The sequence below is a fragment of the Garra rufa genome, chromosome 15, assembly GCF_049309525.1.
Source record: "Garra rufa chromosome 15, GarRuf1.0, whole genome shotgun sequence".
NCBI lineage: Eukaryota > Metazoa > Chordata > Actinopteri > Cypriniformes > Cyprinidae > Garra > Garra rufa.
The window spans coordinates 26,736,281-26,762,082 of NC_133375.1; the positions used below are offsets into that span (position 1 = coordinate 26,736,281).

Consider the following 25,802-nt stretch of genomic DNA (forward strand, 5'->3'; position numbering starts at 1 on the left):
CTCTTCCAGAAGTTAGCAGAGGAAAAGGTACTCCTCAGAAAACTTACAAATAAAGATAATTTTAGATACTATTTGGAGCATTGGGATCGCTAGAAGAGGGCTTAATGAACTTACTTTCTGTTTATTGTATATTTATTTTATATTATTATTATTATTATTTTTTCCATTTTTTATTTGTTTAACTGCACAGCTATAATGTATGGAAGTCTGTTTCCACTAAAAGGTTATTTTGACTTTTTATCTCACAATTATGTTTCTGTCTCACACTTGTAAGTCAGAATTGCAAGTTTGTATCATTAAATTCTGAGGAAAAAAGTCAACTGACTCTTTTCTTGCAATTCTGTCTTTTTTTCTCGAAATTCTGACATTATTTCTCAGAATTGTAAGATATAAAGTCGCAATCGAGAGTTATAAAGTCAGAATTGCAGGATATAAACTCACAGTTGCAAGAAATAAAGTCAAAATTGCAAGTTTGTATCATTCAATTCTAAGAAAAAGTCAGAATTTACTTTTTTCCGCCCTCAAAATTCTGGCTCTTTTTCTTGCAATTCTGACTTTTTTCCCTCAGAATTGTAAAATATAAACTCACGATTTCAAGTTATGAAGTCCAATTTTGAGGGGGGAAAAAGACTGATATGTTCTCAGAATTGCGAGTTAATAAACTAGCAAATGTATTAAAGTCAGAAATGCAAGATAAAACTTACAATTCTGAAAAAAAAGTCAGAATTGTGACTATATCTTGCAATTCTGCAATTCACGATCGCGAGTCATGCAATTCTGAAGAAAAAAAGTCTGATTTGCGAATTTATATCTCGCAATTCATTTAATTTATTTCTCAGAATTTTAAACTTTATTTCTCAATTGCGTTTATCACACAATTCTGAGAAAAAAAGTCATATTTGAGAGTTTGTTTCACAATTCTGATTTTATAATTTGCAATTGCGAGTATACATCACATAATTCTGAGAAAAAAGTCAGATTTGTGAGCTTATATCTCCCAATTCTGATTTCAGTTGTCAGAATTGCAACTTTATGTCTCAGAATTATGAGTTTGTTTCACAATTCTCATTTTATAACTCGCAATTTGCGAGTTTATATCACACAATTCTGAGGAAAAAAAAGAGATTTGTGAGTTTATATCTTACAATTCTGACTTTGTAACTCGCAATTGCAAGTAGGGTTGGGTATCGTTTGAATTTTATCGATTCTGATTCCGGTTCCGATTCTGCTTATCGATTCCGATTTTTATCGATTCCTAATTCCGATTCCAATACGATAAAAAAAATACATTAAAAAGTTTTTAGTCAAACATATTTATTCTGTCTTTTGCCTATGGTTTTACCAAATAATACCACAGAAAACAAACAACTAGTCTAATATAAATTTCAAACATTAAATTGTTAAAGACAATTAATAAAATAGGAGCAAATCAATTAGCAATAGCATAAATAAAACTGAACAAATGTCAGGTACAGCAATTGAAATCAAAAGTTTAAAAACACTGCATAGTTTGCTTTTCATAAATAAAATATTGATTAGTCCTCATTAAATTTATAAAAGATATTCAGTCAGATAATGATTTTCTTTTGTTCTTTAATTAACATTTATGACAGGCGGCACGTTTATTAGACAGCTGTCTCTTTAACACCGAACACAGACCTAAGAATACTGTTACACATGCGTTTTCTTTCTTATCTGTTTACGTTCACTCAAGACAAAAAAAAAAAACGCTGTGTTTATGAGGATATGCTGACGTATTTCGTTCATACAGGTCAATAAATGTGAAAGAGAAGTCAGTTCCGGGCCGTAACAACCTTTTCTGCAGTGGAAATGCACGGAACTGTTTCGAGAACGGACACAGGTCGGGAGCCCGCATCAGGACCGCTGTTCTCCGTGCTCGCGTTTCAGATGTGTGCGCTGCACTCAAACAATGCGCAAGTTATTTTCTTTCCTCCACTTAAATCGTTTGAAAATCAAATTAAAATGCGAACGCGGGAATCGTTAAGCGGAATCGAAATGCGCGTGTCTTATCGAATACCCGGTTAATGGAACTTTGGAACGGGTTCTAAAATGGAACCGGTTCTCGATACACAAACCTAATTGCAAGTTTATATTTTACAATTCTTACTTTATTACTTTAGAATGCAAGTTTATATAACGCAATTTTGAGAAAAAAAAAGTCGAGTTGCCAGATGTAAACTCACAATTGTCCACAAAAGTTCCACAAAAATGTAACTGTATAATAATGCTTCCATATTGCAACTGTAAATTGAAGAACAAACTTTGATTGAATTTTACTTTTAAAACAAATTATTACTGATCCTAAAGTAATAGAGCAATTTGGCTCTGCATCAAGGGTATTACATCTGTGGAGGTTGTTTGCAACCTTCAAAGAAAATAGCTGTCTGATGAAAAATGAAATGAAGTACATATTTTGAAGGATATTTGGAATCAGTAGTAACCATTTACCAGAGGTGCCCAAAGTTTTTACTACATAGAGCCAAAAATCAAAACTTGATTGATTGCCGTGGGCTGAAGGTAAATGATGCATTACCAATAAATATTCGAATTTACATTTCTGTCAAATTTACTTCTATTCTCAGCATTTGAAAGCAAAAGACAGTAAACCAGAACGATTTTTCCCCACCCTTATAATATGCACAGTGGGCCATATTAAAGGTCTTCACTGGCCAGCTTCTGATTGGCTCGCCTAAGAATTAATTCTAGGTGTAAACCAGGCCTGAGATTTTAAACTTCTGCTCAACGTCTCAAGGTTAATGCTAAGTTTAGTATTTGCCTTTTACTTATCGTGTCAGTGCTCATTAAAATACTCATCAAACGTCCTCTCTGTTTGTTATTGAGTTTGCGTGACTTGTCTGTGTGTTCGACGCGACAAGAAGAATCTGATCGCCGTCCTCCCCAGGACATCAGGGCCTTGGTTTTTAATTTGGGTGCTGTGAGCAGAGCTTCTCCAATTCCCACCAAAATAAACAAACCGTGGCCTGGGCATCACGCCTGAGGCCAGAGCTGCAGAAACAACACAGCCAAAGTAAATAGAGTCCTGCAGCAGTCAAACAAAGCAGCTCACAGACCTAACAGGCTCGGCTCCATCAAATCACTCACACGCACCGCCATACAGAGGAAAAAAAAACAACATTCAAAACTCGCATACATATGTATTCAGCATACTGCTGCTTATCGTATTTCCAATATGGAGTTGTATTTTATAGTATAATGAGAGACTAGAGTGGGCGGTGATGAGCTGGATTCATTTTATTGATTTGGTTTGTTCGGATGGTTTGTTTCATTTATCCATTTTAAAAATCAGTTTATAAAATGTATAGTTTCGTCATCCGTGTTATATTCTATTCTCAGCTTGGAGGCCTCTATGCATCATCCTAATAAGCCCCGATTTCCTTTTAATGCTTCAAAAGAAACCATTCTCCACTCATTATGCTTGACACGTCTCTCAGAGCTAAAGAATTTTAATAAATCAATTCTGTAAAGCATATATCATATAAATCCACTGTAAAATGATTAGGTCGACTCGTCTCCCTGCTGGCTCTATAGGCACCATACTGTGTAAATTCCCACATGTGTTAGCGAAAGAAGGTAGCTGTGGGTGATCAGAAGAGGTTAACCCAGGTTATCCCGTCCGCACTGCGGTATTGATCGGGGAGGTCAGTGGAGTTTACCTGCGGGGTACGGATGTCCCTTAAACTGAATCATCTGCTCCTTGTCCCTCAGACGCCTTTTGCACATCCTGCTCAACTTAATTGAGTTGTTTGTATTGATTTGCTACACCTTCTGTGTGTTTGGAATGCTCATGGCCCGTCGAGGCATCATGTATTGACGGCCGGCTTCAAAGCCTTTTCATTTTTGGCGTAAATGTCCGACACCACAGAGCACAAAGATGAAGTCTGATTTGTTGTTATGACCGAATATGGCCAAGTAAGGTGCCCATGGTGCTGTTTCGAAGGATGATTCACATTTGATATTAGCAGAAGTCCAGTCAACAGATGAATTGTAGTGTTGGGAAGCTTCTTTATACCTGTAGCCTGTCTAGCTACTAATAATTTACTGTTTATAGGTACTGCAGTCAATACTTTTTCTGTTTTTATCAATTTTGAAAACAGTTGTACTGCTTAATATTTAACTGTGATGCATTTTATTTCAGGTTTTGTTGATGAATAGAAAGTTCAAAAGAACATTTTTTTTTAATATAAAATAGATCTATTATAGTAATCTATTATTATAACATTATAAAAATCTTAACAGTCACTTAAATAAGTTACTCATTTAAATGTCCTTATCTATTATTTATTTTGAAAATAAAATAAAAAATACATTAAAATATTTTATTTTTAAAATAAAGTAAAATTAAATAAAATTAAATAATACAATAAAATCATGAGCCCCAAACTTCTGATGATGCCATGTGCAATTTTATTTAGAGCTGTCAAAACATTAGACAAAACAGTAAAGTTTTTTTTCCCAGTTTACAGTAGCTTTATAAATTTATGTACTTATTTATTTATTTATTTATTACATTTTAATATATTTTAAAATATTATAATATAATTTATGCTTGTGATGGAAAGTTTGTATTTTTATCAGTCCAGAGTCACACTGATTCTTCAGAAATTATTCTAATATGCCGAATTTCTACTTATAGACCCTTTTTCTGTTATCAGTGTTAAAACTGTTGTGCTGCTTAATATTTAACTGTGATGCATTTTTTCAGGTTTCATATAATAATCTATTCATAACATGATAATTAAATACATAAGGACTCATTTAAATGAGTGCAAGATAATTTAATATTAAAATAAAAAAAATAAAAATGTCAAATTTTAAAATGATGAATTACATTACATTACATTATGACCCGCAAACCTCTGAATCGTAAATATCACATGATGTAGTGTGTATATTTATTAAATTGAAGATTATTTATTTTAATACAATAAAATAAAACAATGACCCCCAAAATATAATATGAAGTAAAATAAAATAATGACCCCTAAATTTCTAATTGCTAAATATCACATGATGCAGTGTGTAATTGTATTAAATTAAAAGTGATATATTTTTTTAAATAAAATAAAATAAAATATTGACCTCAAAACTTCTGAATGGTAAATATCACATGATGCAGTGTGTAATTTTATGAAATTAAAATGTATTTATTTTTAAAATGAAATAAATAAAATATGAAGTAAAATAAAATGATGACCCCAAACTTCTGATTGGTAATAAATATTACATGATGCATTGTGTAATTTTATTAAATTTAAAAATGATTTATTTTTTAAAATGCAATACAATAAAACATTTTATTTCTAATCGTATTTAGCTCTTTGGCACAAAACATTGAAAGTTTTTAAATTAAAAATGTCAGTTGGCAACACTGAATGCACTGAATGCACGGCGGACCCCAAAAGCACCGATCAAAAAAGCCGATCACTTGATGTAAATTACTCGCGCGACTTTTTCACACGAGCATGCATGGCGCACAGGTAAACAACAGCAGAGTGGAGCTTACCAGTGGCAACATGAGTACTACTAAATTTCTTATTTGTTTTGTAAGGGCATGTGACTAAGTTGTGCGTGTACAGAGCGCTATAGTTTTGCCAGAGACGTTCAAGTTTACTTTCGGTTTCATTCTCTGCTATCTTCAGTGAGTGGTAAATGTGCGTGCTTGAATGTAAATGGATGTATCTTTCTATACCCGTCATATTGCAATAATGTTACCGCTGTATGTCTGATTGTTGTCATCAGTTCATGTTGTAGTTCAGTTTATATAGAATGAGGAGAAACGGTGTGCGTGTAATTCACGTGCGTATGTTTAGCTCCATTTTATCGCATCGTAATTCTAATGAACGCATATAGATGTTACTGAGGTGAAAGTTTATGTTTCCTATATACAGACGGATTCTGATATATCGTATTTAATTCAGCCTAAACCACATTTTACTACCTTTATCCTAATGACTGTGCAATGCTGGATAATATAATCCTTACATCATCTTAAAAAGCAGCTACAAATAACAAGCAAAGAACATTTACATTATCAAAGAACTTCATCACTAACTAGTGTAGCCTTGTCTAGTGCGAGGTGCACTTTAAAAAACACTCCCGTTATAATCAGTTTATCTATCTACACTGTATGATGTATAAATGTCTTACCCATGCGGCGCGTTAAGGCGACATGTCCACTCTATGCGTGTGTTTATACAACGGCAAATTTCTGAAGCATCCTAGAACCGACTCTCTGCACTGCATCGCTAAAGTTTGGCGCCTTTTTGACGGATGATAATAATAATAATCATCTTGCTATCGTCAAAGGCATCAGCAACTGGCGATATCTCTAACTATTGTCGATACACGATACTATAGTCTACAACCCTAACTTGGTGGTTCTTCAAGGTCTTGACTGTAGCCTATTTCTACAGTTTCTTTTTTCAATATAGTTAATTTAGAGTAGGGATGGGCATTTCTGATCATATTTCATTTCGATTAATCCACAGGTTTGAGAAACGAGTACTCGATTAATCGGGGGTGGAGTTTAAGCAAGGGGCAGGGCGTTTGCGTCACAGTATACAGTAAACGTTTAAAAGAAATAACAGCATGAGGTGAAGCTGAAGCGCTTTTTCTACATGACGCATTGTATATAAAATTAATCACATAGCCTAGTTGCATAAATATGTAAATGTTATATTACAAATTGTATTTATCTACACAAAATGCATGTGAGCTTGAACTATGTGCCAATGATAAAGTAGTGGATGCACTTCTCCCGTTACTTTAAAACAACGGCAACTGAAGCCCCGCAAATTTTTAGAGTCAATCGATCGTCATTTTCATGCTCGATCGTCGCTGATGGGTTCGAGTAATCGATTAATCGAGTACTCGTGCACATCCCTAATTTAGAGTTAGTTTCATTTCTACAAATGGTGCAAACTCTGCTAGATTATAGATAAAAGATTCCCATTCCCCTGCCATTCTGTGATCGGCAGTGATCGGCGATCGGCAGATCATGATCTTGGTGATCGGTAATCGGTGATCGGCCCCAAAAATGCTGATCGGAGCATCTCTACTGAATTTGAAGAGGTAATTATTTAAAAAGATAATTTGACAGATTTGCTGTAAATAATATGACAACAGACAATTTTAGAATTTTTTTTAATTAAATATTTAGCTATAAGTAAGAAGTGCAGTGGGAATTGTTATTGAATAGTCTGTAATTTGTTTTTGAAAATATATTCATTTACATTCCTCATTTGAATGAACTGATTCACTTGAATAAATCACACCAGCAATGCTAACAATCAGGGTCTTCTTTCAACCGCTACAATGAAATGATTGATTTCTCTTGCTCTCACTGTACCACATATGATTAGCAGGAACATACATTTGCTATAGTGAACACCATGCAGCATTATTCAACCTCAGTCTCCAGTGGGAGAGAAACCAGTGTCTGTAACAACTCGCACAGGGGTTTTGTTAATTGTAGCATTGCTCACATTTTATCAATACACTGCTACAGTCAATACAAAAATGATTGTATGTTTAAAAAAAAAACAAATGTCTCTAGTATCACTGCATGAGCTCTAATACCTGTCACCAGCCAATTTACTGACCTGAACTGTTCTGTAATATTTACAAATCTGTGACTCTCACCGATATTGTTTTTCTTTCATAAGACATCGAAGTACCGTATTTGCTTTCCTCTTCCGTGCTCTTTAGAGCTGTTTGGTTTCGACTAGCTTAAGCAGTCAACCATTTGCGGTTCCCTATGGGTTTATAACACAGAATTTTTGTGTCTAATTTAAATGGGTCGCACAACTCACACTGCGCTTTCCCACTGGTTTGTGCAGCTTTGTACAAATTGGCCTGGTTTCTATAGTCGAAACCGGTTTGCACCGTGCTGTCCGTTGGGCCAGCAGATAATTGGTCCGCCCTGCGTGGTTTAGTTGAGTAGCGCTGTTTCATCCCACTTTTGGAGTGTTTGCCGTTTACGCAACAAAATACTGCAGCACATAATCACAGAGCTGAGCAATTTTGTACTTGACATAATTTAGTCACAGCAACAGGAAAAGTGGTCACTTTTAGTGTCAGTCTTGGAACCCTCATATCTGTTACTTAATTTTGTATAATTTAAAAGTGTAATGCTTGCTTAAAGTATGCTGTAGTGTTTTTCTTTATAAATGGCAATTATTATTATTATTATTTATTTTTGACATTTTGGCCTTTCTTAATGATAGGACTAGAGCTGGGTATCGTTCCAAAATGTTCGATACCGATACCGATACCCTGAATTCGATACCGGTTCCGAACGATACTTTTTTCGATACTTTTATTTTAAGAAATGTATTTTAACAAGATTACTTTTTCAGGCTGTTTGTGACACTTTCACATCAGGCTTATCTCTAAGACCAATAAACAAAGGAACAAAAGCACAAAATGAACAAAGTGTAGTTAACACAATATATCAGTGAACAGTTTTAACTCAATCAGATTTAAGTATTAGTGAGGCTCACTGCTGCTTAAAGGTTTAGTTCACCCAAAAATTTAAATTCTGTCATTAATTATCTACAAATGAAGATATTTTGGATTTAATCCAAGAGCTTTCTGATCCTCCCATAGATAAATCTTTGAATAAAGTTATTTTTGTTTACTTTGCACACAGAAGTATTCTCGCAGCTTCATATTATTATGGAACCACTTATATCACATTGACTTATTTTGACTATGTTTTTGGTTCCTTTCTGGGCATTGAAAATACATATCCAGTAAATATAGGAGGATCAGAAAGCTCTTGGATTAAATCCAAATGATCTTCATTTGTGTTCTGAAGATAAACAAAGGTCTTATGGGTTTGGAACAACATTAGGGTGAGTTATTAATGACAGAATTTTCATTTTTTGGTGAACTAACCTTTTAAGATCACCTGAAATCACTCAACAGTTCTTCTTCAGAAAAATTAGCATGTAGCACCGATATTGATTCTTCGTGGTCCATTTTGATTGCCGATGTTTTACAAGCAAATGGGCTGATTCTGAAAGCCTTTTTAATATATTTAGTTTACACCTTAAGCAAGGGACAAGAATGAATGATAATATGAGTACATGAACAATATGTTTATTTTCTCTATTATAGGTACAGCCATTTAAATTAGAGGCAACCACTGCATTAAGATTAAAATCTAAATAAATGACAAAATATATTATAAATAACAAAAAATAAACGACACAAAATAGGCTACTCTTTCAAAATTCAAAGTGCAAACAGAGACCGAATCTTCAAGCATGATACAGAGCTATTAATAGACAACTACACAACTTATTAGCCCACATACTAATAACAGCTTCGATATTTTATGTAGCCTAATTTGCGCGCATTGGGGAGTCGTTCTCTAAACGTGGGGCATTAAAATTGCTTTAAATGCGTGTGCGCGTCTTACTTTTGGTTTCGTTTCAACGATCCCGCGAAACTCGGCGGTGATGAGCGTGCATTCTACAATACAAGAGATAACTTTAACAAAACCTTTTGAAAGTGGGAGGACACAAACGGGATTTTGAAAAGCGTGTCCCCAGTGAAAATTATGCCCCTGCGTGAGTGCAACTCTGCCGCTGAGTTATCGTTTGATGTGAATGTATGTCGCGTTGTACCTATACTGAGACTATATTGAGACTGAGGCGCCAGAATTGTATCTGACAGAATGTGTCAGGTGCGCGATATCCTTTTTACAAATATTGCATCGCACGCTGTTGCCGTCAATATTGGCATAATGTAGCAATACTTTTGATCGCTTAAACATCTATGCTTTAAAGTATAGTGTACATTACAGCCTCACATTTGACAAGCTCTGGGCGAGTGGGCGTAACCGCCGTAAACTATTGATTTTCAAGGCAGTCTCGCCGCAGCTAATCACCAGCATTTGATCCAGGCACGTTAAAGATACCATACGTTTTCTAGCTCACTGACGTTGATAAGATTATATCCTTGGGTATCGAAATTTGGTACCGAACGAAAATGATTTTTTCGATACTCGATAGTATCGAGACAATTCGGTCGGTGCTTAAAAAGTATCGAACTCGATACCCAGCCCTAGATAGGACAGTTAAACACGCAGTGTTATTCTATGTGTTGACATAAGTTCAACTGAAACAGGAAGGCAGGGCAGGATATATCAAGGTCCCACACTAGAGATGCGCAGATGGGCTCAATCGTCACCCGAATCCGCAGCTTCAAATAAATTATCCGCCCGCCACCCACCCGCACATATTTTTCTCTGATTTAGATAATCGCACCCGATCATCATATTACACTTATTGTAATTCTTAGTTTTGCATGATGATATGATAAATGGATGGTTCATTTTTAACAGCAAATTGATTCAGCTGATCTACACATCGCTGCACACTTATATACGTGTATATATACATATGATTTTAAGCCAAATCCACGCATAAAAGAATAACGTTAACTGACATCTGTATGCGACTCTCCGCAATCTCTGACGAAATCGGTCGGGTTTTCTCTGTATTAGAGCCGTTCTGAACTTACTATTTGAACGCATACTTGGACTGAAGTTTACAGGGGTTCACCAGTTTAAGAAATGTCTGATCGTAAAAATGTGCTTCTTTTCATTTTTAAGGTATTGTTTTCGTTATAATCTACTGATTCAAATAAGAAATCAATAATAATTATTATTAAACCACTGCGTGCCTAGCCTTACATGCTCTCGCGTATGAATGAACAGGCAGCATCTGTGGACAGAGCGGGCGCATTAGGCACAATCGTCAAATATATTTCAAAAGAAGCCGGCGCCACGGTCCTGACCACATCACTGTCTTTACTGGGTGTGTTTAGGGAATAATTCAATTTATTAACATGCAACTGAATTAGCTATTCATGTGTTGGACTGTCATGATTTTGGCTAATGCAGGACACTGCTGAATGATGCGCATCAGAGAAGTGGGTAAACGGAAAGCCGACCAATGCACTACGCCACTGCACTATGCACTATGCCACTACGCTAATGCTCAATAGCATTAGCACAGGCATAACTCCCTTCAAACTTTATATGGAATGTCACCATTTCTGTCACCAAAAACTTCTCGAACTAGAGGATGGATACCCGACCTGAGCCCGACGGTACCCGACAGGCCGGGCCGGGTTCGGACAGATATTTAGAAAAGATGCTCGGGTTCGGGTCGGGCTCGGTCACATCAGCGCGATAAGGCATTGATCATTTAAAATTTAAAACTGCTTAGTAGGTAGCCAATGGGCCTGTTTCACTTGATGCAAAGGTTCGTTTTTGTGATTAAAATAAATCAGTCTTCCTGTGTGCGAAAATGTGTCAAACTAGCCAGGACAACGAAAGACGTGCGTATGTACGCCTGTGTTATAACGGCGCTTTTTGGCCCGTGTGCGCTGATGCTCTCATCTGTTGACATTGCTTAATAAAAGCGGGCTTTCCACACAAAAAAGTGCATGTGTCATTAGTATGAGAAAAAAAATTAGATTTTAACTGTGTCGGGCTGGGATCGGGCTCGGACATAAGTATCTTTAATGCCTGTCGGGCTCGGGTCGGGTTCGGTTACTGCTCTGTCGGAGGTAATCGTCTAGTAATCGTCTGCCTGATGAAAAACTTATTTAAAACACGTTCATGTTTTAGAAAATGTAGTTATTTGCATCATTATTGATTTATCTCATCCACCCGCGACCCACCCGCAAATAATCAGAATGCATTTTTTTGCTACCCGACCCGCAGATTATCCGCAGCGCCCGCGGATATAACCGCCATCCGCGCATCACTATCCCACGCCCTTTTTTTAAATAGCCAATAGGATTTAGTTAATATCACAGCTTTGGCCAGAGCTGTTGAGATGGGTAAAGCCACATTTGACAGTGTATGAGAACCACAGTCTCCTCCATATCGCTATAAAATATAGCATTCTGTAAAGGTTCTCATGACACAGCTCGACAACTTCATTTGCCCCAACAGAAAGCATTTTTACGTTGTCTGAATTATTCCCTATTCCCTGTCCCCTATATAGTGCACTACGTGCCATTCACCGTACAGAAAATACCAATTCTGTAACAAGTGACCGATTTCAGCTGCAACTTCAGCTTCTGTTTATAGTGTAGGGGGGCAGGACGTTTTAAGTTCTATAAAGCATTTAATTGGACAGATTGATCAGAAGCTGAAGTGCAGGGTGATGTCATCAAAATCGTTGATCCATATTGGTGGAAATGAGGGACTGTAAGTTTTGAATGCTTATATCTTGTAAATGCAAATTTTGTCATTGTTTTTGAGCACACTAGCTTACAGATAACTTTAAGGCTAACATATTTGTACTAAAAGCCAAAAAACTTCAATTTTGATTTCATGGGGACTTTAAGTATTGACAGGAAGTGAAGTGGGAAAGAGAGAATGGGACGGGATTAGGAAAGGACCTTGAGCTTAAGCAAAACAGCTATAAAAATAAATAAATAAAATACCAATATAAAATGTTTCTTATTTTAATATGCATTCGAATATAATTTATTCCTGTGATGCAAAGCTGAATTTTCATCAGCTGGTCCTCCAGTCTTAAGTGTCACATGATCCTTCAGAAATCATTCTAATATGCTGATTTATTATTAGAATTATCAATGTTGAAAACAACTGCCAAATATTTTTTGGAACCTGTGATTGATTTTTAATTTTTTTTGATGAATAACAAGTTAAAAAGAACAGCATTTATTCGAATATAAAGCTTTTCTAGTAATGTAAATCTATGCTATCCCTTTTTATTAATTTACCACATTTCTTTAAAAAAAACAAAGAATAAAAATGTACTGACGCCAAACTTTTGAACAGTAGTGTGTATGGTTAGAAAACCTCTCTATTTTAAATAAATCATGTTCTTTTTAATCTTTTATTGATCAAAGTATCACAGGTTCCAAAGAAATATTAAGCAGCACAACTCGTTTTAACATTGATAATAAATCAGCATATTTAGAATGTGGCTTAAGGATCATGTGACACTGAAGACTTGAGTAATGAAGCTGAAAATTTAGCTTTATATCACAGGAATACATTACATTTTAAAACGTATTTACAAACAAAACAGTTATTTTAAATTGAAATAATATTTTACAATATTACTTTTTTTCTGTAATTTTTTTCTGTATTGATCAAATAAATGCATAGGATATGTCTTTAAAAACAAAAAAATCTTACTGATCCCAAACTTTTGAGCGGCATTATTGATTGATTTAGTTCATTTTATTTATATTACATTTTATTTTAGTTAATTATATATTAATACATTTATTGTGATACCTTATTACAATTTAAAAGAACTGTTTTCTATTTAATACATTTTAAAATGTATATTATTTCTGTGATGACGAAGCTGAATTTCCAGCAGCCAATACTCCTTCAGAAATTGTTCTAATATGCTGATTTGATTCTTGGTGTATAATCAATACTGAAAACGGCTGATTAATATTTTAATGTTTTTTTTCTAAAAATATTAGAAAGTGTTTACTGTTATTTTCAATTGAATTAACTACGTTTTTAATAAGTATTCATGTATAAAAAAAATTCTACTGACCTCAAACATTTTATTTTATACATCCTCTATAAATTCTGTATAATTATAATTATAAGGATTAGTTTTGATATAAAACTTATACATTTCTCTGGTGACCCATTGCTGCCACACACACATTTTTTTCCACTCAATTATGTCGTAATAACGAGATATTTGTTAAAATGACTTCTTTTCTCATAATAATGAGATATGTCATTAAAAGGACGTCTAATGGTGCGTTCACACCGGACGCGACTTGCGCGGAAAAAACGCGCTATTCGCGCGTAGTTGAACGCTTGAACATTTGAGTTTACTCGCGCCATTCGCGCAGTAAAATTCGCGTCATTCGCGCGTGACATTTTCTTCACAACAGACGCGAATTCGCGTCAAGGGAGGGGCTTCTGCCACTCGTCAGCGGGAAAGTAGTTGTAAAATAGGTGAATGAGCTCAATTTGCCAGCTTTAGCTTGCTTGTAGTCTCAATATGTATGTATATGTAGGTCAAATTGAGTAAAGAGCGTTTTTTAAAACTAACCAGATTGTCCGACCTCTTCACTCACTTTATTCCTAGCAAGATCCCTTTTATTCCTGTTTCTACAAAAGTCCAAAGATGTATTGTACAGCTCCGAGGAACCACAGACAGCAACGGTGATTTTGTCCGCCATTGTTGTTTCGGATTTCTGCCTCCGTCACTACTAGAGCAAGCTCCTGATTGGTTAACGCGGCGCGGATTTTCGCCAAAGTTCAGATTTTTGAACTCGCGCGTTTCGCGCGGCAATCGCTTGAAACGCTCAATGCGCGCCGCGCCATTCGCGCGTTTCGCGCCGCAGGATGGCTATTCGCGTCTTTGCATTGACTTAACATGTAAATCACTCGCGCTTGCCGCTTCATTCGCGTCCGGTGTGAACGCACCTTTAGTCTTAATAAAAAATATTCCAAGCTGAGAGTCGACTATTCAAAAATATCTGGACATATGTCATTATTACGAGAAAAAAAATGTAATGAGAAAAGATATCATTATTACAAGAAGAGATGTTGTTTTAATGAGAGAATTGATGTTTTAGTCACATGACATAATTATATTACGATATAATTGGGTGATATATCGGCGGCCATATCGGTATCGGCCAATAAATGCTATTTTTAGTATTATTGTTAACAAAATTAGGACGATATCTTTAAGCCGATAAATTAGGTATTATTTCTGCTAGCTGAACCACTTCACATTCTTGCTACTGGCCACTAGGGATTTAATCGTCGCTTCTTTGACGTCACGCAAAGCAGATGCGCGCGTTATAAGAGCTGCTTCTAGAGAGAAGAGAAGATGTCAGCTGTGTGGGAGTTTTTCGTCGTTCGACGTGCAATCTGCAACATTTCTAGTTGGCCTTTCTTTTTATTCACACAAAGTCATGCTGTATCAGAATTAACATTTTATTTATATATTGCAAATGTTTTTGTTTGATTAATATTTTGATTATGCAACTAATGTTGTTCAGTGACTTTGTTGCTTTGTTTATTTTTTTTATTTATTGCTTTATTTTATTTTTATTTATTTTATTTTTTTGTCAAGCAATACATTTTATGTAAAAGAAAGTTGGCCATAGAAATTAATAGTAACTATAGTTCAGAGATCAGTTCAAACTTTTCTGAAGTTAAAGTTTTAAAATAAAATCAGTTGTTCACTGTATGTGTTTTGCCTCATGCTCAAAAAAAAATATTTATCGGCCTATATATCGGCTATCGGCCTCCAAATATAAAAGAGTTATTGGTTATCGTTATCGGCCAAAATTTCCATATCGGTGCATCCCTAATCAAGTTGAAAAAATAATATGTGTGTGGCAGAAATGCATCATGTGCATTTCTTTATAAATATAAGATTTAAATGGTATAATAATACTAATACTAATTGTTGTTTTGTAATAATTGTTGTATTATTAACATTATTATTATCTAATGCAGTGACATTTGTTTGGTGTCTAAAATACCAGTATTAATAAAGAACAGACTAAAGCAATTTAATGCCAAATGTGTTATCGGTTGAATAAAAAAAAGAAAAAAAAAAGGGTAAATCGACATTGTTCAGTTAATGTTAATGAAACTATTTGTAATTAATCTCAGGAGTTAACATATTACATTTGGCACCCCTAGTATCTGTTTTTTCCCCTGTCAGTGAGCAATGAGATTCTGTGGACAGACATTAACAGACTGGCCTTCTTGCTTCTCATCTGCTGGACTGCAGCAGTAGACAGCAGAGGCCCCTCGGCAAGAGCCCTGCGCTCTATGATTCACTTTCTCAAGGTTAGTTAGAGTCCCTAGAGTCTGTGTTTGTTATCTGCTTTCTGCTGCTTATACATTTTATATTTTCTCTCTCTCTCACTGCCTCTCTCACACACACACTTATATGCGAGGCGACTTACACAGTTGTAATGCAACATTTTCACAGAGTCTTGAACTCTGTACTTCAAAAGGTCCCATTTTTTGTTAATGAGCCCATAACAACAGAACAGCCTAGCAATAATCCTTTTCGCTATGCATGACAATCTCAAACCTGCTCCCCGCCTGCACTGGATCATATTATAACGCTACTTTACTAGGACTTGTGAATTTTACAGGGATATTTCACAACTCCTCCTGACTAATGATTTGTTGACTGTTGACTGTGTTTTTGGGGGGCGTCTGAACGAGTGCAAACTATTTCTGGCAGAGTGGATCAGAAGCCATACCCTCCGTCTGCTGATTGGCTTGTGAAGAGCAGGAGAGGGGAAATCTGTGTAATGATAATCTCGGCATCTCCTCTGCTGAAGCCTATTTATTTTTATGAGGGTTTATGGGGTTGGGAGAAAATTAGGAGTCTTGATTGTGTCATGAGTGTTTGTGTTTTGAAATGCCAGCCTGTCCAGTTTTTTAGCTAATGTTCTCACCTCACAATCAGATGGATTCACAGTTTATGGATTATTAGCTGCTAATGAGAGTCAAAGGTTCACGAAATTGGATGTGTTCAAAAATTTCCAGGCCTGTGACTCATCTTGAATGTGTGAGGATTTGGAAACGCCAACTGTAAAATTGCACTTAAACAAAGAACATTGATATTGGATCGCATTACCTTTCTTTGTAATATTTTTTTGAATATTTTTTCCTGTTTAGATTAGATTACCTTTGCCTTCATCTAATGCCAAAGTGTGTTGAGAATATTCTTAAAGGAGTAGTTTACCGCTAGAACAAAATGTTCATGTCTTTCTTTCTTCTGTCATAAAGAAGTTATGTTTTATGAGGAAAACATTTCAGGAATTATCTCCATATAGTGGACTTCTATGGAGCCCGCAAGTTTTAACTTCCAAAATACAGTTTCAATGCAGCTTCAAAGGGACCTGAACAATCCCATCTGAGAAATAAGGGTCTTATTTAGCGAATTGATCATTTTCTAAAAAAATAACCTCAATTGCTCGTCTTGTCTAGCTCTGCGTGCACTTTGTGTATTCCGGTTCAATATAGACCTTTTTCCTGAGTAAACGATGAGCACCGCCATTACGAATTCTAACGTCAGATTGAATGCTTTTCTGTTCCGGTTTCCATAGGAACCCATTCAAATAGCGTCCATCTGTTTTTAATGTGGCTAACGTCCGCTGCTTCGCGTCATCTACACACTCATTAAAGTGAGGCACTGACAAATGACGGTCATTGCGACATTGCCAAGTGATGGCGCTATGGAGCCATGTGCTTTTTAAAAACATTTTAATAGGTTTAACATTAGTTTATTAGCTCGGAATATACCCTAATTTGACTAGAAACAATGCAGACCGGAAATGCAAAGCATTCTTTCAGTTAAGAGTCGGACTTACTTCCGTGTTCAGGAAAAACGTCTATAGTTAGGGTATGTTGAAAAGCTCCCATCTTATTTTTTCCTCTAGCTTCAAAATTATCCTACATCGCTGCAGAGTACCGACCCAGTGTTTACAAAGTGAATGTGTGAAAAAGTCAAAAGCCCTTTACAAAAAAAGGTAAAACAGCAATGTAGGACGATTTTGAAGTTGGAGGTTTAACTGTCTTAAACAGGACTGCACAAAGTACGCATACGCATGGCAGAGCTAGACCAGATGAGCATTTGAGGTTTAAAAGTGTATATATATATTTTTTTTTTTTAGAAAATGACCAAATCCTTTTGCTAGATAAGACCCTTATTCCTCAGCTAGGATCGTTTAAAGCACTTTGAAGCTGCAATAAAACTGCATTTTGAAAGTTCTCGCAGCGACCAGAGAAGTCCACTATATGGGGATAATTCCTGAAATGTTTTCCTCAAAAAAGCATAATTTCTTTACAACTGTCAACGGGGTGAGTACATTATCTGTCAATTTTTGCTCTGGAAGTGAACTACTCCTTTGAGCTATTTGGTCTCATGCTAGTGTTGTAGACAAAGTGGATTTAGGGTGATATATCATGAAAATCTGACTTTTTCTGTTTAAGTGCCACAGTTCTAACGCCATGGCAAAACAAGGTTTTGTGGTTTAGTGAATTATGAAATTAAATAAACACTGAACTATTGTACTACATAGCGTTTGTCATTGCCATGTCTGCAGTTAAGTATATACATGTAAAAAGGTTCTCAAAAATAATCATTTGTTTTGCTAAAACTATTTATGTAAAATTACTCTAAAAATAAGTTATACACAACCATCGTCCTGATTAAGTTGTACTATTGTGAATTGTGACTGGCTGCACAAGTGGTGTAATAATTTAGGAGGTGGATATACTGTGAAATTACATGCATACATATTTAAGCATATCAGCTGAAAATCTGAAACATCAAATAAAGCATTTTTTTTTTTAGCAGAAAAAGCAAAATTTTAAACTGAAATGTTACTGCAGTCATATAGTCTATGAATGAATGAAAATGCACATTTTTAAGAAAGAAATCTCATGCTTTTGGTGCTTGAATTTGTGCTTCAATAATGAGATCCAGGTTTGGGAATACACAAGAAGTGAAAGACTTCCCTCAGGTATATTCCATGTTTTCTTGGCTTGCTGGATGTTGGGCATATGCTCAATAATCAATTTTTTTTGCATTCACAAGACTAATTTGCCCAAATCAAAGCATGGGCTGTAAGGAAATTAGTGCCGTCAGTGCGAGTCCCGCTCGATGTGAAGTGGAGGTCTTAAAGCCCTCATCGAGCGACTATGTTCACAATAATTTACACTTTTTGTCCTAAACACACAAACAACTTGTGTGTCTTTGACAGTTTAAGTGCAATAACACATGAAAGAGAACTTAGTTGAGTACTCACATACTGTGTGACAGCCGCTTTTTGTGTGCGTGCTTTGATGCGTGCGTTCAGAAAACCCTATATCAGAAGTTTAAACTGATATGGCTTTAAAGTGCTTGATTTCAGGGCAAGAGACATGATTATCAAAACCAAACAGATGTTTTTTGGCAGAATATCTGAGGTACGAAAAGGGGGCAGGGAGCAGCTGCTCATTTGCATTTAAAGAGCCATCCATGAAAACTGTGTGATTCAGCTTGCTCTTAAAATCTGTATTTTTAAAATGAAATTTCTTTTTTCAGCTGAAACTGAGACTTATATTACATACTGTAAAAAAGAGGCATGTTAGGGTATGTTCACACTTGGCGTCTTTTTTGACAAGCAGTGTTGTTTTCGTCAACGATGACGATGACGAAATCATTTCGTTGACGCCACTTTTTTCCATGAAGATAACGAGACGTTGACGACATAAAAATGGCTCGTTGATGACTAAAACATGACGAGACGTGTGTGAGTTTTCGTTGACGAGACGAGAATAGACGAAAATGTTAGTGGGTGGTCCGTCAGACGTTTAAAATGCATGACATTTCTGCTTATTGTGCATGCCAATTAAAACCGGAAAATATCTGCCGCTATGGCAAGCCGTTTTAGCATTAAAAACTCCTTGTCATACTAGTATGGCAAGCCGCTTTAGCATTCCATCCTTGTTTGTCTTTTATGTTTTAAAACATTCCTTCATTATTGTAATTATTGGTGAAAATAGTCGATCCGGAAGCTCACATTGTGTTGAACTAGATCTGCTATTTTCAGAACTTAAGTGACACTACCCAACAGCAAAATACTTACTGACCTACATTAATTTGTTAAAAGACTACTTTTCCCCCTTTTTTGACTAAAACTAGACTAAAACCTTTTTGACTTTTCGTCGACTAAAATTGGACTAAAACTATCACATATAGAAGTGACTAAAATTTGACTAAAACTAATAACCATTTTAGTCCAAAAGATTAAGACTAAGACTAAATCTAAGATGGTTGTCAAAAACAACACTGTTGACAAGAAAAAGTTGACGAGGGCGTTTTTTTAGTTACAAAAAAATCTGGAAGCGTTGCAGCAGAGGGCCTCTTTTTGTTGCTATAACAACAGCAGCAACAGTAGCGTATGTGTGGTGCAGAAATGTCGATTAAAAAAAGAAGCTGGCTCTTTTCTCTTTTTTGACATTTTTGCCTTTTATTTGATAGGGCAGTATTTAGACAGAAAGCGAAGTGGGAGAGAGAGAGAGAGAGAGAGGGGACGGGATCGGGAAAGGTCTGCGAGCCGGGACTCGAAAAAGGGACGCCCAAAGCGCAACGGCGCTACTGTACACGCCGATGTGCGGCTCAAGAAGCTATCGGCTCTGCACGCCGGTTTTTAAAGTTATCGGGGAGGCGAATCCGGTTCACAACAATAAAATAAAACTATAACGGCACCTTTCCCATTTTTTTTCTTGTTGTTATGGAAACGAAAGGTCTAGCTACTCGCTTGTCATTGGTCAGCTGTCAAAAAAGCGCTTGATGTAGGGCAACTTTTTTCAATTTAAAAAGACGCTCTGAGCTACAGAAAAAGACGCCAGCGGTGGCGTTTAAAAAAAGCGCTCAGGGATTTTTTCCAAAGACGGTTTTTCTCCATAGGATTATAATGTAAAACAGACGCTGGCAGTTTGAAAAAAGACGCCAAGTGTGAACACGGCCTTAGGTCTCCTTTAAAAGACATGTTGCATCATTGATCATTATCAATAGCATTGAGAGGTGGGGAAAAGCATCTGAAAGAGAGGAGACCCTGCCTTTGGAATTGAAAGTGCATATCCAGAGCTCTGATAAAACCTGAGGGAATCGTCTCAACCATATAATGTAGATCATTATTTCCACTAGAGAGCAAATACTTGGAGTACAGACTCATGTAAGAATGTTTATTCAGCTCACTGCGGTTCATTTGAAGTTCAGAGTAAGAACGAAACAAGAGCATGTCATAGGTTATGAGCAGAAGACAGGTAATGCAGTGAAAGGAGACATTTTTGAAAAGTTTGCTTTGAATTTTACATAACCCCTGTTTCATGCTCGAAAACACGAATGCAGAAGGGTTACGTGACCTTCAGAGACCCACTGTAGCAAAACTGAAAAAGTTGATTGCATAATAACTATTTATCACCAGGTGATAGCTATAAAATGTTATCTTAAAATTTTCAGCAAATTAAAATTAAATAAAATTCAATCCTAAATGAATTGTGTCATAAAGTGTCATTTATTCTGTATGAATTTTTTTCATTCAAATGTATATTGACTTTCATAGTATTTTTTTCCATAAATTATTTTATACAGTTTTATATTATACAGTATTTTTTGGGAGTTTTTTTTTTAATCAGATAGGCCATTTTTTTGTTTTTGGAATCTAAAGTTTTATACTAAAAGACTGTGTTTTTTTTTTTTTTTTTTTTCTAAATACCCAAAATGTTGTAATAGAATGTTTCCATAACGAATGGATTAATAAAACACTTTCAGTGATGAAAGAAGGATGAAATTCCACAATTATCATCAGTGCTTGGGTCTCTAATTGAACATTTCAGATACTGTTCAGCATCTGTGGTGCCAAAAAAACTGAATTAATGCACTTTGGAAGCACTTCTGTCATGGTTATATTTCATTGCTTTTGTTTGAGTTCTGATCCGTGTGAACCGGTACTTTATTCTATGCCTCTTCAGTGCCTGTAAGTAGTGTGAATTCAATCAATGGCATAACCTCTGCTCTGCATTTAAACTAGCTTCAAGTTTAAAACCCTTTCAACCCACACAACCCAAACTTAGCAGGAGCTCTTGTGGTCTGATTTTAAGACTGAAGTACCATCGACCCACATAGTCCAAAAAATTTACCAGAGCACTTCTGAATGCTGTAGAATCACTTGTTAACGAACACATTTAAATCTTTATAGTTTGGTATTTTAGGAGCTTGAGTTTGTGATGCTTAAAATACTAGGTTTCATAAAAGATTTATGATCTGAAAAGCCAAAAATAGAAATCGAGTGAGTGTTACAGGAAAGGACATTATTTTTGGCAGAATTATTCAATAAGATTTGTCCCCGTCCACATGTTACATAAACTGTATTAATGCATTTTATACTTAAAATATAGCATAAGTACGGCATAAAATGCGCACAAACGTTCATTTCGTAAGGAAAAGGAAAAGAAAGTTGAATGTGTAAGCATATTATATCATAAACGGTAACCTGTGGCACAAAAATAGAGCAAACATCGCTAACAATCAGGCTATGGAAATAGCTGCCTGTCTTATAATTGCGGTTACATGAACAAGGCCAGGTTTTCTTATTAGTTTTCAAATGTGAAATCTTATGCATACAAATGGCCTTGTAAATATGACTCGCTGTGCTGCATGTGCAGGGTGCTAGTATTGATTGTGCTTTGCTCTTCAGCTGATTTCACAGAACTCTTTGCTTTGATGTTTGTATAGATTGAGTTTTATTTTTTTTTCCTAAAAGCCCCTTCTGCATAATCAGAGCTGCTGCTGCTATTGATTGGTGTGGTGTAAGTAGGTGTTTCTTGTAATTGTTAAACTGGTTCAGTGGTTGCTAGACTTTAATGGGTGCCTCCATCTCTCATTTGGCTTTAAAGATTTATGTGAGAAAACATTGTTATTCTGGGAAATTAATATTTCCTTGGGCTACACATTCAACTTGCAGTCTGTGAGAGAATCTGTGCAAGTGTGAGAGAGAAATTATTTTCTGCAAAAGGCTGTGGAAATAGCGTGAGATGTCTTATGCTTTCTTTGACTTCCTCTGTGAGATTCTTCCAAGAGCCACAGGATGTCAGACCAAGACTCTGCATGCTCTTAAAAAACAAACAAAAAAAAAACAAATGATTATGTCCAGACCTCCTGTTTGGGTTCTTTCTCAACAAACCTCTGGGTTCTCTTTGATGAAGTTAAGTTACAGGTTTAATCTTCCTCCTACACAATTTCTCACTTTTTGCAACATTTTTTTCTTGTCCGTAACCTTGTTTTTCTCTCCGTTTTCTAGCCCTCTCACCTCAGATTCCTTTGTTTGCTGTTTTTATTAGTAGCATTTGCCAAAGCAAACTTGCTTGAATGTAAGGTTAGGTTTTTTTAGGACTTTTTCCTGAACTCCTGACCCTTCAGTGGGTAACTCATCCTTCAGTGTTTGTGCTATAGACATGGATGAACAATACCTAAAATTGTGTGACTTGTGCAAAATTACATTTCCAGATGACTGCTCTTGCAAATAATAATAATATATTCTATGTAAAAGTACACACACTAATATATTTATATATAAATACCCCATGAATTACTCATCCTCAAGCCATCCTAGGTGACGAATGGCAAATTCGGCAGTGGATATAATGGCAGTGAATGGCTGTTGAGGTTTTGAAGCAAAATAAAGTGCATCTATCCATCATAAAAAAGTACTTCACACAATTCTAGGGGGTTATTAAAGGCCTTCTGAAGCAAATAGTTTTGTTTGTGTAATAAAAACATCCATATACAGTTGAGGTCAAAAGTTTACATCCCCGTTTCAAAATCTGCAAAATGTTAATTATTATACCAAATTAAGAAGGATCATACAAAATGCTTATTGTTTATTTAGTACTGACCTGAATAAGATATTTTACATAGAAGATGTTTACATATAGTCCACAAGAGAAAATAATAGCTGAATTTATTAAAATGACCCTGTTCAAAAGTTTACATACCCTTTATTCTTAATACTGTGTTCTTACCTGAATGATCCACAGCTGTTTTTTTTTTTCTTTTTTGTTTAGTGAAAGTTGTTCATGAGTCCCTTGTTTGTCCTGTAGTTAAACTGCCTGCTGTTCTTCTTCTTCTTTTTTTTTTTTTTTAGTTTTCAAGCATTTTTGTGTATTTGAAACCTTTCAAAAAATGACTGTATGATTGGTTGCCCATTTTCCACAAGTTCATATGATTCTTTAGGGTCTTAATGAAAAGTCTATAATATACTTTGGTTAAAAATTCTCAATAGTAGTGTAAAAAAACCACCCCTTTACCTTGTCAAAATCAGCTCTGCAAAACATCAACTCATATTATTGTATAGCCCTTCAAATGCAAATAAGCTTTGCTCGCCTTGCCCCTCTCTGCCTGGAAGTGATGCTTACTTAGCTGAGTTTAGCAGTGTTTAGCCGTATTTAGCGGTGAAACTTGTCAACAAGCACATTATTAAGAAAGGCCGTTTGCAAAGATGCATAAAAAACCCTTATACTCACTTATACTGTGGGTGGAGCTGCATCAGGAATGATTTGCACGAACATAGACGCATATGTAGATGGAAATCGGCGAAAGTAATGTTAAACCTCTGCGTCTTCAGCAGCTCAGATGTCGGGAGTAAATGACTGCTATGTTCATTATTTCATCCAACAACAGAACACCTCAATCGCTCAATCTGAGTCATTCTTGTTTTCCTCTGCACCTGAGTTGACACAATGGCGGCCGGAGTCGGACTGTTTCAGCTTGGTTTCAGGGTGGGTCTAAGGTAAGGCGCTCATGTCAATCAACTATCGTGGGAGTGGCCTCTGTCGGTGTGTCGTCACAGTGACAAGAAGCTGAGAATGACCTGATTTTAAAAAGGGGATATTACTTTTAAAGATTAAAAAAATACCACTGGGTGGATTTTTATCATTGTAGGGTGGTTGTGTGCACAAACTGCCAACACACATTAATGTTCAAACAACATGTAAAAGTTAGTTTTGCATCTGATGACCCCTTTAACATCTTTTCACACTGAGGACAACTGAGGGACTCGAACATTTTTCTTATTTTGCCTAAATATCATTTTTTTTTCATTTAGTATTGCCCTTTAGAGACAACAAAAGATAGTTGCATGTTTTCCAGAAGTCAAAATAAGTTAAATTTACCCTGATCTTCAAATTCCAAAAGTATATAAACCGTAATCTTTAGCTTCCATTAACTGTTGTAGGTGCGTTCACAAGGGAGTAACTTTCCAGGGGATGACATAGGGTGTAGGCGTAGCGTAAGCTCCGTTATGCTAAATATATGAATATGCTAGTCTCGCAAGAACCAAGTTGTTTACAGCAAAAGAAGACCAGTCTCCTCTTGGCTTATATTGAAATCCTCTAACATTTTTTCTTTACAAATACTTTTAATTTGTGACCAGTGTGTTGCTTTGCTTTCTCCTCTGCGCTTCCATGTCCAACTTTATCCGCATACATACAGTATACTTGCACAGGACAACAAATACTACGTACATTACTCGAATTTGGCTTTAACTTTTACACTGCTTACTGTGTCAAAATAAGTAAAGATCTATCATTTTCTCTGTCTGTCTCTTTATTGTAGGTGGTGTACTTCCACACTTGCCTTTGTTTGAGTTCTGTGGTGGCAGTGGTGGAGTTGGTGTCTCTGTCTACCAGGGCAGACGGTTCCCAGGATGCCGTGGGGTTAGGGTTTGGACTCCTTCAGCCCTTTACCGGTCGCGCAGATACCAGCATCTCTCAGGGAGAGGGCAGGTAACGGTCAACTCAGAGCAGTGCAGAATGGCCATTTTCATGAGTGAGAAAGATGACACTCCAGAGCACAGAGTCTTATTGACTATGCAGCAAATCCTGAAACCTGTAATGAGTGAATAAAGTGGGCTTATTATAATTGGCCCGCTATTCAACAGAAGAAAGGACTGAATATGTGCCTCTCATAACTCTTTTAATGGGTCTGTAATTTCATGTTCTCTTTGTCATGCTGAACAAAGAAACATATCTGTATAACAGTGAAGTGTGGTGGACTTTGAATTAATTCTGAGTACTTGGTTTTTTTTTTTTGTATTTAAATTTGTCACCCACTTCAAAATTGCTACTTTAGAAAAGTGCTTTATACTCTGTTTAAACAAATTTTTGCAATTTTGGACAGTCATGGCCAAGACAA

At 36.0% G+C, this 25,802-nt stretch overlaps 1 protein-coding gene across 1 annotated transcript in view; it reads left to right on the top strand.

Moving 5' to 3' along the window:
- The window catches only part of nphp4 (nephronophthisis 4), a 239,143-nt gene that overhangs the window by 17,563 nt on the left and 195,778 nt on the right, over positions 1-25,802 (top strand). The window contains exon 3 of the mRNA XM_073819843.1: positions 25,224-25,393. Coding sequence (XP_073675944.1) covers positions 25,224-25,393 — 170 coding nt within the window. The remainder of the gene's footprint in view (positions 1-25,223; positions 25,394-25,802) is intronic.